The sequence below is a fragment of the Colobus angolensis genome, unplaced genomic scaffold, assembly GCF_000951035.1.
Source record: "Colobus angolensis palliatus isolate OR3802 unplaced genomic scaffold, Cang.pa_1.0 Scaffold40, whole genome shotgun sequence".
NCBI classification, from domain to species: domain Eukaryota; kingdom Metazoa; phylum Chordata; class Mammalia; order Primates; family Cercopithecidae; genus Colobus; species Colobus angolensis.
This window is the reverse complement of record NW_012117377.1, coordinates 3,415,323-3,431,421: the sequence shown is the minus strand read 5'-3', so window position 1 is coordinate 3,431,421 and position 16,099 is coordinate 3,415,323. Positions and strand designations below refer to the sequence as shown.

The following is a 16,099-nucleotide window of genomic DNA, read 5'->3' as shown; positions in this document are numbered from 1 at the left end:
AAGAGCGGAACTCCGTCTCAAAAAAAAAAGAGTTAGATGCAATCTTTGACAGGGCAAAAAACACTGGAGCGTCTAAGAGTGTTTCTGAGGATGTGTTGTAGGGTAAATGTCCCCAACCCTCTGTCCATGGCCTGTTGGGAACCGGGCCGCACAGCAGGAGGTGAGTGGCAGATGAGACTGCATGACCGCCTGAGCTCCGCCTCCTGTCAGATCAGCAGTGGCATTAGTTTCTCATAGGAGCGTGAACCCTATTGTGAACTGCACAGGCAAGGCATCTAGCTTGTACACTCCTTATGAAAATCTGACTAATGCCTGATGATCAGAGCTGGAACAGTTTCATCCCAAAACCGTCTCCCCCAACCCCCTGTCTGTGGAAACATTGTCTTCCACAAAACCCACCCCTGGTGCCAAAACGTTGGGACTGCTGCTAGGAGATGCAGGCAGAGGGTGTTACCTAGGCTGAAAAGGGAGAGAGCAGCGTATCTCTGCCAAGCATGGGTACTCTGTGCTTTTATCTTTGAATGAATCACTTTGTGGACCTCCACATAGAAACTTCAAAAGAAACTATATTTCTTTTTCTGGGTGCTAGTTGCTGCTATGGGAGAACGGTGGCATAGACTGTTAGAAAAATATGTAAACCCGGGGAGAGAATATACATTATACATCACAGGTTTGTGATCATTGAGGGTCAGAAATAAGTCCAAAATTAGTCAGAAGAGCTAGTCCACGTCCAGTTGAGAAATTGACCTTACTTACTGAGGTCATTATTGAATTTATCCATTAACTCATCAAATACCAAACAGTCTTCAAAGCCCTGAAACAAAAAAAACAAATGAGAAATAAGAAACTAGAAATAATAATTTAAAAAACCCTTATTACCGATTTTGAACGGAACTTCCACTGGTGAAGATAATTCATAGACTGTTTATCCTCAACTAGTACATAGCAGTTGAGTTGTCACATGGTATTGAATTATGGTTAAACATGACCATTGGGCCTGAGCGTGATGGCTCACACCTGTAATCCCAGTACTTTGGGAGGCCGAGGTGACCAGATCGCTTGAGCTCAGGAGTTTGAGATCAGCCTAGGCAAGATGAGGAGACCCCGTATCTATTAAAAATACAAAAAAAAAAATAGCTGAGTGTGGTGGTATGTGGCTGTGGTCCCAGCTACTCGGGAGGCTGAAGTGAGAGGATCACTTGAACCTGGGAGATGGAGGTTGCAGTGAGCTGAGATTGCTCCACTGCACTCCAGCCTGGGTGACAGAGTGAGACCTTGTCTAAAAAAAAAAAAACCCATAGCCTTCATGCTTGACTGTATTATCTTTGTCCAATTTACATATATATGATATAGTGATTTGAAATTCGACCAAGATTTTACATTACTGTTTTAATTTTGATAGATTCCATTACTTCTTTGAGAAGAAGAAATCATTATATTGCTCTCCCATACGTTTTAGAATTATACTTAAACTATTCAAGTATTTAAGATTCACATTTAGAGCAATTTAAATCTAGGATAAAACTCCTTACGTATTAATTTAGTTCCTATAACTCAAGATTAAAGCAATATTAAGAAGTCCACAAAATTAGTAATGTACTATGCTAAATACAGAGAGGATAGAGAATTGAAAATAATGTTTCCTGTTTCCTAGGAATTCAAGCTACAGCTTTAAAGGTAGTATAAAGATTTTTTTTCTTTTTGTTCTTTTTCTGTTCTTTTTTATTATTATTTTAGATGGAGTCTTGCTCTGTTGTTGAGGCTGAAGTGCAGTGGCGCAATCTCGGCTCACTTCAGTCTCCACCTGTTAGGTTCAAATGATTCTCCTTCCTCAGCCTCACAAGTAGCCAGGATTACAGGCATGTGCCACCATGTCCAGCTAATTTTTGTATTTTTATAGAGATGGTGTTTCACCACATTGGCCAGACTGGTCTCGAACTCTTGACCTCAAGTGATCTGCCCATCTTGGCCTCCCAAAGTGCTGGGATTACAAGCATAAGCCACTGTGCCTGGCCTAAAGATAATTTTTAAATAAAATATTTTTCACATCAATTACAAAGATTACATCTGAAACAAGCAGATTTATTTGTCAAATCAATTACATAGTCTCAATAGTATAGAAGTGAGAGATACCATATGGGGCTGATATAACAGTTTTATATTCTTTTGTTTAAGTTAATTCATTTACTCTTCACAACTCTCTGAGGTAGACACTATTAAAATTCCAATTTAATTAAATTTAATTATTGATTTCTTCTAATTTATTTTGAAATGCAGTCTTGATCTGTCGCCCAGGCAGGAGTGCAGTAGCACGATCTCGGCTCACTGCAACCTCCACCTGCCAAGTTCAGGCGATTCTCCTGCCTCAGCCTCCCAAGTAGTTGGGACTACAGGCACCTGCCACCACACCTGCCTAATTTTTTTGTATTTTTAATAGAGACAGGGTTTTGCCATGTTGACCCGGCTGGTCTCAACCTCCTGACCTCAAGTGATCCCCATGCCTCGGTCTCCCAAAGTGCTGGGATTACAGGCGTGAGCCACCTCACCCGGCCTAAAATTTCAATTTTATAGATAAGGAAGTAAAGATAAGGTAAGTAAATTGTGCAAGAATATATTGGCAGTAAATTCTGGGGCCAGGATTTAAAACCTAGTGTTCTAATGCCTCCGAGGCACTTATCCACTGTGCTACAATTAATGTCTTCTTATGTTTTTATAAAACAAAATGTTTACCGCTGCTTTGTGGAAAATATAATTGATTAGATTCACAAGCTATTTTTACTTGGAATATATGCCAATAACCAAAATAATATATGATTAATGATTATGAAGCTATTAGCACATACACACACACATATACACACACACACATACACACACACACAAATTAGTTTAGGATTCCTTGAAATGAATGTTCAACTTTTAAACACTATTTCTTTTCTGAATTCTTTTTCTAGCCAAAATAGTAAAATTTCCATGAAGGCAGTAGTGTTCAACATCTAATCAGCTCATAGTTTTACTTAACCTTGTCAATCAGGTTTCCCTTTCCTTTGGAAAGAAAAAGTAGAAAAGAAAGAGATCCTTGAGGAATCGCCACACTGTCTTCCACACTGGTTGAACTAGTTTACAGTCCCACCAACAGTGTAAAAGTGTTCCTATTTCTCCACCTTCTCTCCAGCACCTGTTGTTTCCTGACTTTTTAACGATCGCCTTTCTTTTTTTTTTTAGGGTTTTTATTATTATTATTATACTTTAAGTTCTAGGGTACATGTGCACAACGTGCAGGTTTGTTACGTATGTATAAATGTGCATGTTGGTGTGCTGCACCCATTAACTTGTCATTTACATTAGGTATATCTCCTAATGCTATCCTTCCCCACTCCCCCCACCCCATGACAGGCCCCAGTGTGTGATGTTCCCCTTCCTGTGTCCAGGTGTTCTCATTGTTGAACCTCCATTTCCTAAACTGGTGGGGGGGGAAAAAAAAGCCAACCCTGGAATTTCTAACAGGTTTTACACAATGTTGGAGGCTGTGCCTGAAATGCATGTAGCACTCATAAATGGAAGCTTCTGTTTCTGTTAAGAAATAAAGAACATCCAAATTGGAAAGGAAGAAGTCAAATTATCCTAGTTTGCAGAAAATATGACCTTATGTTTACAAAAACCTAAAGACTCCACCAAAAACACTATTAGAACTGATAAGCAAATTTAGTAAAGTTACAGGATACAAAATCAACATACAAAAATAAATAGCAATTCTATATACCAAGAGCAAACAATCTGAAAAAGAAACCAAGAAGGTAATCCTATTTACAATAGTTACAAATAAAATAAGATACCCAGGAATTAACCAGGGAAGTGAATGATCTCTACAGTGAAAACTATACAACGTTGCTGAAAGAAATTGAAGAGGACCCAAAAAAATGGAAAGATATTCCGTGCTCATGGATTGGAAGGATCAATATTGTTAAAATGTCCATATTACCCAAGGCAATCTACAGACTTAATGCAATACCTATAAAAATAGCAATGTCATTCTTCACAGAAATAGAAACAATAATCCTAAAATTTATATGAAATCACAAAAGACACAGAATAGCTGAAGCCATCCCAAGCAAAAAGAACAAAACTGGAGGCATCACATTACCTGACTTCAAATTATACTACAATGCTAAAGTAACCAAAACATCATGGTATTGGCATAAAGACAGACACATTGACCAATGGAACAGAATAGAGAACCCAGTAATATATCCACATTCAATTTTACCAAAGGTACCAAGAACATACATTGGGGAAAAGTCAGTCTCTTCAATAAATGGTGCTGAGAAAACTAGATAACCATATACAGAAGAATGAAACTAGACTACTATCTTTCACCATATACAAAAATAAAATGAAAGTGGATTAAAAACAAATCTAAGACTGGAAACTATGAAACTAGTAGAGGAAAACATTGAAGAAACAGTCCAAGACAGTGGTCTGGGCAAAGATTTTCTAAGTAAGACATCAAAAACACAGGCAGCCAAAGAAAAAAACAGACACATAGACCTTTGGAACAGAATAGAGAAATCAGAAATAAATAGGACAAATGGGATCATATCAAGCTAAAAAATGTTTCTGTAAAGCAAAAGAAACAATCAACGAAGTAAAGAGACAACCCACAGAACAAAGTAAAATATTTGCGAACTACCCATCCAACAAGGGATTGATCAGAATATATAAGAAGCTCAAATAACTCAGTCAGAAAATAATGAATAATCCAATTTAAAAATGGGCGTAATATTTGAGTAGGCATTTCTCAAAAGAAGACATATAAATGGCCAGTGGGTATATGAAAAATTGCTAAACTTCAGTAATTATCAGTGAAATGCAAAGCAAATCTACAATGAAATATTATCTCACTTTAGTTATAATGGCTTTGATCTGAAAGACAAGTGACAACGAATGCTGGTGAAAATGTGGACAAAGGAGAACTCTCATTTGGTGGGAATATAAATTAGTACAACCACTATGGAGAACAGCATGGAGGTTCCTCAACAAACTAAAGATAAAACTACCATATGTGGCAGCAATCCCACTGCTGGGTAAATATCCAAAAAGAAAGAGCATCAGTATGATGAAGAGATATCTGCACTCCCATGTTTATTGCAGCACTCTTCACAATAGCAAAGATATGGAATCAACCTAAGTGTCCATCAATGGATGAACGGATAAAGAAAATGTAGTACATATTCATAAGGGAATATTATTCAGCTATAAAAAAAAAGAATGAAATACCATCATTTGCAACAACATGGATGGAACCGGAAGACATTAGTGAAATAAACCAGGCATATAAAGAAAATTATCACATTATTTTTTACTCATATGAGGGAGCTAAAAAAAATTAAAACTAATGGAGATAGAATGATGCTCCCCAGAGACTGGGAATGGTAGTAGGGTGGAAGTGTAAAGTGGAGATAGTTAATGGATACAAAAATAGTTAGATAGAATGAATAAGATCTAGTATTTGGCATCACAATAGGGTGAATGGGGTTAACAATAATTTATTGTATATTTCAAAATAACTAAAAGAGAGGAATTGGGGTGTTTCTAATACAAATGAATGACAAATGCTTGAGGTGACAGATACCCCAATTACCCTGATATAGTCATATACATTGTACGCCTGGAACAAAATATTGCATGTATCACATAAATATATAAAACTAGGATATAGCCATAATAATTAAAAATTAAAAAAATATTAGGAGTAAAAATGCATACGGGAGATTCTCTGTAGGTTATATGCAAAAACGATACCATTTTACACCAGGGACCTGAGCATCCATGGATTTTTGTATCCACAGGGGTCCTGGAGCTGATCCCTTGGTGATACCAATGGATGAGTGCATTATGCTTTCTGCTTTTTTCTACTACGGATTACTGGATTGAGTAATCCAAATTCTGATTAGAGTTGGTGATCAATGTAGCTACACAGCTGGTATGATTGCTGAATTGACTGTGCTTTCAGGGATTATGTGGGGATAGTCTTAGACATGTTTTTTATTTAAGACTTGTTAGCTGAGACTGACCCAGAAATATTTCAGGGACTTACCTAGGGAAAAAGAACTTACCGCATTCATTCCTTGCCCAAAAAATGGCACTATAGCATGAGCGGCATCCCCCAGCAGTACACAGTGAGATTGAAAGTGAAAAGAAGAGCACTTTACAGATATCATGGGCTGGGCAGGCAACAGGAAGAAATCTTGCACCAGGAGTTTCCTTCAAAGGAAAATAATCCAAATGTAAAGACATCAAATCAGGTATTAAATCCTGCTAAATTTTTTCAGATTTACTAAATTAACTATCATGAAGTTTTGTTGAAAAATACACAAGAATGCCAAGAAGAAAACAGAAGAGGGAAAAAATGAAGTCTTCCAGTCCTAAAATTCCATTATTCTAATTACCTTCTTGGTCTGCAACAATGTTCATCACATTAAAAATAAGAGTTTGGCTGCATTTGAATAATTTAAATATTTCTGTATCATATGTTATTAAAACTTCATTATCATGCACATGGGCCATGAGATTTTCAAATACAGCAGTGTATTTTAGGTTTCCATAAAAAAAATTGAGCAAATGCTGCTGTGCATTTGATTAGAAGACAATAAACCGAAATTGAAATTAATGTGAATCTTTATGTATTTGGAAATGGATAATAGTAATAAAAGTAGCATTTGGGGGATGGGAATCATTTGGTGAAGTGGTGCAAACTTTAAGTTGGACAGGAAGAATAAGTTCAAGAGATCTATTGTACAACATGGTCCTTATAATGAAAAACAAACAAAAAACCTCGTATTTATAAAGCATCTGTAGAAGTGTTGAGGAAGCTCTAAGTCGACAAATAGTACCTAGCCTCAAGAATCTTAAATCTGGCTGGAAAGGCAAAAAATAGCCATGAAACCAGTTTGAAAGTACATAAGGACTAATTCTGGTGTGCAGAGATTTCTCTTCACAGTTGGAGAAGGAGGGATCCATAGAGACTAAATTAGTCTTCAGGAAAGAAAGTGACTAGCAATTTTTAAAAGACCTGGTATGGGCCAGCAGTGGGTTATCCCTTTTATATAATTAGCTCATTTAATTTTCACAAATGCCCTATGGTAGATACCCATTTTAAAGGTGAAACTCAGGGAAGTAAGGGGCAGAAGTTGTATTAAAATCTTGCTCTGCTATAGACTGAATGTTTATGCTCCCCTAACATTCATAGGTTGAAATCCTAACCTCCAATGTGATGGTATTTGGAGATGGGGCCTTTGGGTGGTGATTAGGTCCTGGGAGTGGACCCCCTATTAATGGGATTAGTGCTTCTATAAAAGGGACCCCAGAGCGATCCCATGCCCCCTCCAGCATGTGAAAACACAGCAAAAAGACTCATCTATGAACCAAGAGGTGGGGCGTCACCAGACACCGAATCTGCTAGTGCCTTGATCTTACACTTCTCAGCCGTTAGAACTGTGAGCAATACATTTCTGTCACTTATAAGCCCCCGAGTCTATGGTAGTTTTATTATGGCTCCCTGAACTGACTAAGGCATACTCTCTGTAGCATTGCACTGCCTTCATGAAGACATCACTGGAAGTGGCTAGATAGACAACTTAATATGCACCAAGCCTTGTGTTGAATGATTTAGAGACATGATCTCATTTAGTCCTTGTAACAACCCTTTGGGATAGGTTCTACTATTTATCAACCTCTTACCATGAGTGGAATATGGGAAAGCTTACGTGGCTAGTAGGTGTAGGTTCCAAGACCTGAGGCTGCCAGATATATCTGCTGTGCCAAAGATTTGTGTATCTACCAGTAGAGAAAAGTTCAGCCAGTTCCTGTGGCACACCAAGCCCTAAGGAGCTTGAGGAGCCTGCATAAGAGGCACAAAAGCCTCGGGACATTGGTGACTCATCTTTCCTGGAGGAACTGGCCATGGCATGGGTGTTTTTCAGAATTCCTGCTCACAGCACAATATCCACTTAGACTTTTGCTCTAATATGGGTTTCTGTCCAGGTTACTGCATGATCCATCATGTTTAATGCAAACTGAAATAAGGTGCAAAACCTTTATTTGAATTTGGAATAATTCAAACAAGTGCAGCAAAAGGCACATCTTGCAACTTACTCTCCAATTAGAGGGATGGCATCCGGAAAGTACTTCTGGAAGAAATCTATCACATCATTACTGGTTAGAAGTTTATCATACTCCTCAAAGGGCATGAACAGAGTACATGTGAATGATTTGCTCTGTGAGAAGAAGAGAAACAGAGTGAAAGCGGATAGAGGCCAAGTGATGCTGGCACTGTAGGTGGATCCCGAAATCACAGGACTTCTTGCTGTGACCAGGGAGCTTTTGGAAGGAATGTCCAAGCAGACAGGGAAGGCACTGTCACTTTGTTCCACTGCTCCCAAAGAAAAGCTCTGCCAAGTCCCAGGGGTGCTCTCCAGCTTCTTTGTTTATTAGGACAATTTCTTTTTTTTTTTTTGAGGCAGAGTCTCGCTCTGTCGCCCGGACTGGAGTGCAGTGGCCAGATCTCAGCTCACTGCAAGCTCCGCCTCCTGGGTTTACGCCATTCTCCTGCCTCAGCCTCCCGAGTAGCTGGGACTCCAGGCGCCCGCCACCTCGCCCGGCTAGTTTTTTTTGTGTTTTTAGTAGAGATGGGGTTTCACCGTGTTAGCCAGGATGGTCTCTATCTCCTGACCTCGTGATCCGCCCGTCTCGGCCTCCCAAAGTGCTGGGATTACAGGCTTGAGCCACCGCGCCCGGCCTATTAGGACAATTTCTGTATTGTAAACTCTCCATTTTCACACAGCAAATACTACAGTCTTTATTTTTTTTTTTTTTTTTTTTTTTTTTTTTTTTTTTTTTTTTTTTTTTTTTATGAGATAGAGTCTTGCTCTGTCGCCCAGGCTGGAGTACAGTGGGGTGATCTCAGCTCACTGCAAGCTCCGCCTTCCGGGTCCAGGCGATTCTCCTGCCTCAGCCTCCGAGTAACTGGGATTACAGGCACACACCCTGCTAATTTTTTGTATTTTTAGTAGAGACGGAGTTTCTCCATGTTGGCAGGTTGGTCTGAAACTCCTGACCTCGGGTGATCCACCCACCTTGGCCTCCCAAAGTGCTGGGATTACAGGCGTGAGCCACCACGCCCAGCCTACATTCTTTAAACTAGTAATAGGTTGGTTAGATTTGACATCTCTTTTCCTTCCTTTTAAGATAGTATTACTAGGCCCTGGACCCCAGGACAGATACCAACAGAAAGAAAAAGACCCCAACCTGGGAAACAGCTATATCTACCTAGGAAAAAGTCTCTAGGGTCTAATGAAAGAAAAGCCATGCTCTCTTTTTTTTTTTGAAACAGGGTCTTGCTTTGCTTTCCAGGCTGGAGTGCAATGGGATGATCATGGATTACTGCAGCCTCCACCTTCGGGGCTCAAGCAGTGCTCCCACCTCAGCCTCCTGAGTACTTGGGGATGCGCATTTCACCATGCCTGGCAATTTTTTTTTTTTTTTTGATAGAGGCAAGGTCTTGCTATGTTGGCCAGACCAGTCTTGAACTCCTGAGCTCAATAAATCCTCCCGCTTTGGCCTCCCAAAGTGCTGGGAACACAGGTGTGAGCCGCTGCGCCCAGCCCCATGCTCTCTTTTGATAATGCATATTCCAATGTACTACAGACCTTAAAGGCTGAATCGCTTCCTAATAGACAACCTAAATCTCTTTGGCTTTACTGGGAGGGCCATTTCTTCCTAAATTGTCTTTAGTGGAGATGATAGGCACCACCACACATAAACTCTTGTTACCCATTCATTTAAGTTAAATCTCCTTTCCAAAGTAAATAACTGGAAATCCTTCAGATTTTTCCTCAGTCATTCCAAAGTTTCAAAGCTATAATCACTAAATAGATTAAACAATGGAGAGATCAATTAGGTATATACATTCTAAGTACAAACATAAGTAATAAACAACATTAATTACAGATGCAAAATTACAGTTGATAAAAAATTCTATACTACCATGTTAGGAAGTGCAATCATCATAAAGGTATTTCTAGGCCAAATATGCAGATAATTAGGTTCCATGGCATACTGCAGAAAAAAGAATATATGATTGATTAGTGCAATTATATAGCAAACCTATAAAACGGACTCAGCTTTATAATAGTTTCCACAGTAATTAAAACCAGTACCATATATACGATGATATGCACATCTATTGCCACATAAAATAGAAGTTGTCTTAGAAAACACTTTGTGTTCTGTCTTTATAAACTCAACCTTAGGTAGGTTTTTTTGACACCAGGTATAATTCAAAATTTCGGAATACGTGCGTGTGTGTGTGTGTATGTAAGGAAAAAGAGAGAGAGGGAACACCTTATGTTCTCAAATCTTGAATTACAGCTGGTATAATTATACCTGGTGTATAAGTACACATACATGCACATATCTAGATGTGTACATGTGTGTATATGCACCCATGTATAATATATGCACATACATTATGTATATATTTATATAATTTTGTTTACTTTATCTTTTGCCTTATTTCAGAACTTACCTATACTGGACAGAAAAGTCTTACATTTAAATTTCATGAGCCAAACCAAAATTCTAGAAACAAGCTTCTTATCATTTGTTTCCTATAACATAAATAATAGAGATGAGTCTTATCTCTTTAGTAAGTCCTCTGTAATTACTATTAATACAATAACCGCCTGAATAAGTATTAATTGCTTGGGTAGATCAATTGACCCAAAGACCCGAGTGACCCAAATTTTTGAAGGTCCCCAGGGGTATTATATACATGGAAATATGCGAACAATTTTCCAATTATTTCAAATTTGTATTATTTTCTACAGATGTTTCCAGAGCACCTTCCGTGTACATCGCACGTAGTGAGAATATACCGAAAAAAGAGCGTAGTCTTGCAGCAAACATTTTTACACTGTATCCTAGTTATTTGTGTCTTAGCTGAAGGGACTGTGCCTTCCTGGCTTTTTTAGCCTCAGACTCCCAAAGAAAGCCCAATGCACAGACACAGAAATGAGTACGTGCGTAACTCTTGACCTTACAGTGCAGTCGAATAGGCAACAGGTATACATATGAAAAGCAATTACTTCTTCTTAACAGTAATACTAGTGGTAGAAAGCCATTTACCCAATCTCTTGCCCCCACTCCAACCATCAGAGGAGTGCAAGTGCCTATTTCATGCATTACATTAAGAACAAAAGAAAAAAAAAGACACAAAGAAAAATAGAGAAAGTCTCGTAAGATTGTTTTTGGGCCATGGCAAAATGTTCCCATGTCTGAGTCACATTGCTATGCCTAAACAATGTTCTTAAAAGAGTGGAGACATTTTTTAAAACCATCAATTATTACTATTTATTATGTATACCTAGAAAATAAAGGGCTTTCTTAAATCTAGCAAGCACAGTTCTTCTTAAGGGTGGAACAATTTTTCAGCAGAATTCTGTTATCCTATAATCCAGAGTTACAGATTCTAGGCCATGAGAACAGAAGCTATCTGAAAACCAGTACAAAAAGCACTAAAAAATTAGCGAATGCATTTTGACCATGAGGATGAAATAGAAAGGTAAGGAAATGTGAAAATATGGATTTTACTGGCAGATATTTAGTATTTAACAACACTATCCCATATTGACTAGCTATTTTACAGTTGTCTGGATTTCCGAGGATAGATGAAATCAGCATCTTAAAAATGTATGCTTTATATGCAAATCAAGTATTTAATGTTGTTTGCATATCCATACTTATAAGCCAGTATCCTTACTGTTTCCGTTAGTATTTTTTTCCTTAACAAGTTTCTATACTTACTTGCTTATGACAACATCAAAAATTACATACCACTTATTTGCCTGTGGTCACATGCGGTTTAACCAGGAAATGAGAAAAACACAATAGAAATCACTTTGCAACCATTTTCTAGTCATTTTATTTAATAACTATTATTTGATTTAATCATGGTTATAAGAACTCTGGATTGTCAGTATACTGAAGGATTCATCATCAACCTGTTTTTTTCTCCCAAGAGAACATAGCCAAATGATATTATTCAAATCCTTTATGTGTTTCCAGTAGGAGCGTTGTAACTTCTCCCTTCCCTTCCTTTCCCTTCTCTCCCCTTCCCTTCCCTTCCCTTCCCTTCCCTTCCCTTCCCTTCCCTTCCCTTCCTTTCCCTTCCCTTTCCTTCCCTTCCCTTCCCTTTCCTTCCCTTTTCCTTCCCTCCCTCCCTCCCTCCTTCCCTCCTTCCTTCCTTCCTTCCTTCCTTCCTTCCTTCCTTCCTTCCTTCCTTGAAGACAAGCTTGGGCTATGTTGCTCAGGATAGAGTGCAGTGGCATGATCTCAGCTCACTGTAGCCTTGACCTCCCAGGCTCAAGCAGTCCTTCCATCTTGGCCTCACACGTAGCTAGGACCACAGGGTGTGCCACCATCCCTGGCTAATTTTTGTATTTTTTACCAAGACAGGGTCTCCCTATGCTGCCCAGGCTGGTGTTGATCTCTTGGGTTCAAGCCATCCTCCTACCTTGGCCTCCCAAATTGCTAGGATTACAGGCCTGAGCCACTATGCCCAGCCTTCTGCTTTCTTTTTCACTCAAGAAAGCATATCAAAAAAGAAAGGACTGAGAACTGTATTATTAAAAAGATACCTATGCATCCAATTTATTATTAATTACGAAGTTCTTGTGATAGGCCTCAAAATGGATCAAGACATGTTGCTGAGAACGACTGCACTAGAATATGCATTTGTACTCATGGTGCAAGGGTTGTGGGAAGGCGTTGAGAAAGGGCAAGGACTTACATCTCCGTTCCTAGGTGGAATAGTCAACTCCATGTACCCATGAGGAATGTACTGCTGACTGTAATCAAAGCGAGGTTTCTTCATCAGGTGAGATCTGACAGTTGAATAGGCTCCGTCGCATCCTACAATAAGGTCACAAGTGACATCTTTGGGAACTTTGTTAGATCTGAAAAACAGAACAAAACATCCAAAAGAAAAATATGTCTAGTGGTGAAAATGATGATGTACCTCTGCGTATGGGAAGTAGTGGCTCCACAGATAACTTAGAAAGCTCACTTTTACATGTTTGGTTTGGAGCTTTGAGTTAATAGATGTAACATTTAGATGAAAACACTTGTCCCAGTCATACATTTGCTTATGAGAATAGCACAACACCCTACTGATTAATAAAGACATGGTAGGCCACAGAAGTGTGACAGGATTTGAGATTTTTGCATGAAGAGGGAGAATCTTGAAAACAGGGCAAGTGTTCCAAATGTACAAATGACTGTATGTACAACCACAGGAATGTGACCAGGATTTTCTAACAATACATTTGGCTTGAGCAGAGGTATTAGAAGAAAAACTTAAGAAAAGAATACAAGGTAGGGTGAGAAAGGAAGAGGAAAAGAAGAGAATCCTGAATGTTAAGATAAAATATTTCAAAACATTATTCTGGCAAAAGGGAAACTGAATTTTTCTATTAGGGGAATGATGTATGAAGAGTTGCAATTTAAGAAAACTTCCTTGGCAGTTTGAAGTGAAGGCGGAATGCCAAAGGGAGCAGAAAACAGGGATGAGGTGATGGAAACATATCATATTACATGTGCAGGGATGACAGCCAGAAGTACTGTCCTGCAGCTAGAAGGAGGAAGACAGACTCTGAAGCCCGTAGAAAGTAGGAGATACTGAGGAGTGTTATAGATTTAATGGGAGAGGACAGGGGAAAGAACACATCATGAATGATTCTAATTATTCGGGCATTAGTTCTGGGGAAGTCAGGAATGGGATGTGATCTGGGAGAAGCAGGTGATCAAAGTTTTAGATGTGTTTGAGATAATGGCAAGATGTTCCAGCAAGGATGTGTGATGAGAAATTAACATAAATTGATTAGAGCTTCTATATGGATTTAGAACAAAGAGAGAGGCTTGGACTGGCAATATTCATCTTAGAGATGTGGCTGTTGAACCCATGCATGTGGATCCATAGCATATCGCAAGAGTGGGATATGAGGCTTGGAACCTTAGAGGAAATAGAATCATCCGAGGAAAGGCAGAGAAATAGCACCTGGAAAGAGAACAGGACAGCAGTGGAGGGTCACGTATTTGTGAGAGAGGAGAGAGTTTGAAGCACATTAGAGTCACCAGTGTGGAATATAGTACAGTAGGAAGGTGAGCGAGTATGAGAATTAAGAATTATTGGCATTGGTGTTCAGATGCCATCAGGGCCTATTTTCAATCTAAAATTCCTTGAATCTAGAAACTATTTGGTTGATCCTTTCAATAATCTTTTTTAACTCTTTCAAAAGAGCCAAAGAACAAAGTTTGTGGATACAATTCTCCACTCCCAGCTTTCACCTCTGAAGTCCAAAACCTGACCCATAGTTACCCAAGCACTGTGATCATTCCTTCCTCTGGATTACATTTCAACAGCTTGTGGTTAAAGTGCATTTTCACACTGGGGTATTTCTCAGCAGCTGAGGAAATGGAGAAAGAGGCAAACAGAATGAAATTTCAATTCTTACTTCGCTTAATGAAATTGAAATATTAATTGTTTTCTGGGAACAGTATGGTAGAGAATTTTATTCATAACAATGTTCAAATAAGTTCACTTAAATGGCATTTGACAACTGGTAACTATTTCAGTATAATTTGCTAGTAAAACAGATGAATAAAAATCAATTATTCTCATCTCAAAAAGGAAATATCCAACTGATTCCACTGTGCAAACTCTTGCATTGCTGTAATTATTAGCACCCTGGGAAAGAAGCAAGCATCTCATATTTCAGACGTCGCCTCTAATCTAAGGCTTTGCTGTGATTGGAAATATTCAGCCAAACTCCTTTCCTCATATTATGCACGTCTCTATATCACTTTTTAGCTAGTTTTCCGGAATTCCGATTGAAGTTGTCACAAATAGAGATTGTTGACTTTAAATCTCTTTGAAATCAAACACTGGAATAGTTAGGGGAAAATGAGTAAGAAGCTTTGAAACTTCTCAATAAACTGAAACAAATTATTTTCATCATTTTCTGTTTTGCCTGCTAGCACTCTAGAGAATTGAGTGAATTTCGGTTTATGAACTATTAAGTATGTCCTTGTTACAACAGGAAAATATGATTTTGTCCCTATTAATGCTCATGTATTCATCTATAAATATAGCCTATTTACTGTTCTTAAAGGCACAAATCAGAATACAGGTGTTAGAGCTGGAATAGACCTCAGAGATGATTTAGTTCAAAATCCTTCATCTTAAAAAGGGAGTAACCAAGATTCTGGAAGTAACGGTCAAATGCTTGAGGTCACACAAAGTGAAAAAATTAAGGACCAAGCTCATCAAGTTGTATACATTAATTACGTACAGTTTTTTGTATGTCAAAAAAGTAAATAAAAAGAATGTTGAATTTGAAAAAAAATGGGGAAAATAAGGCAGGAATTCTATTCCTGCCTGTACTTATCTCCCCTCTTCATCTCAATCTTGTCTTATTTTACTCTCTTTTGTTTCAGTTTGATTTGGGGTTTGAAGATTTTAACTTTCTTGCAAAACCTGACAGACCCTAAACCAAAGAAATTCATCTACGTATAAGAAGTAGTTTGGCAAATAACTTTGAAGTAATCAGAGTTGACCTGATATGCCAAGGATGTATTTTAGAAACATAACATGTGTTGGTGACATAAACTTTTAACAAAATTATGTTTATGTTTTACATAAGTGTATAGTATTACATCCTAAATAATTTTTTATAGAACATTAGTCCTGGGATATACTCCCTCAAAAAAACTGTTCCGTTGTCAGAGACAGAAGTGTAATGCCGAATACTCTGTCTTGGGCTGTGTTGTCCTAGTGCCCAGCCACATACAGCATTTGAGTGCTTGGAATGTGGCGATCCTAAATCGAGATATGTTGCCTGCATTGCATTTTGGCAAATTAGAACAAAAAGTACATATAAAAAGAATGACAGTGAATAACTTTATGATATTGATTACATATTGAAATGATAATATTTTGGATATATTAAGTTAAAATATATATATATATATTTTTTTTTTTTTT

The 16,099-nt window shown here is 38.3% G+C and overlaps 1 protein-coding gene across 1 annotated transcript in view; it reads right to left on the bottom strand.

The window, feature by feature from the left end:
- The window catches only part of KMO (kynurenine 3-monooxygenase (kynurenine 3-hydroxylase)), a 48,961-nt gene that overhangs the window by 5,402 nt on the left and 27,460 nt on the right, over positions 1–16,099 (bottom strand). The window contains exons 6-11 of the mRNA XM_011955688.1: positions 14,435–14,522; positions 12,848–13,013; positions 10,045–10,116; positions 8,155–8,276; positions 6,117–6,264; positions 757–814 (exon numbers count right to left, since the gene is read on the bottom strand). Of these exons, the coding sequence (XP_011811078.1) occupies positions 757–814; positions 6,117–6,264; positions 8,155–8,276; positions 10,045–10,116; positions 12,848–13,013; positions 14,435–14,522 (654 nt within the window). The remainder of the gene's footprint in view (positions 1–756; positions 815–6,116; positions 6,265–8,154; positions 8,277–10,044; positions 10,117–12,847; positions 13,014–14,434; positions 14,523–16,099) is intronic.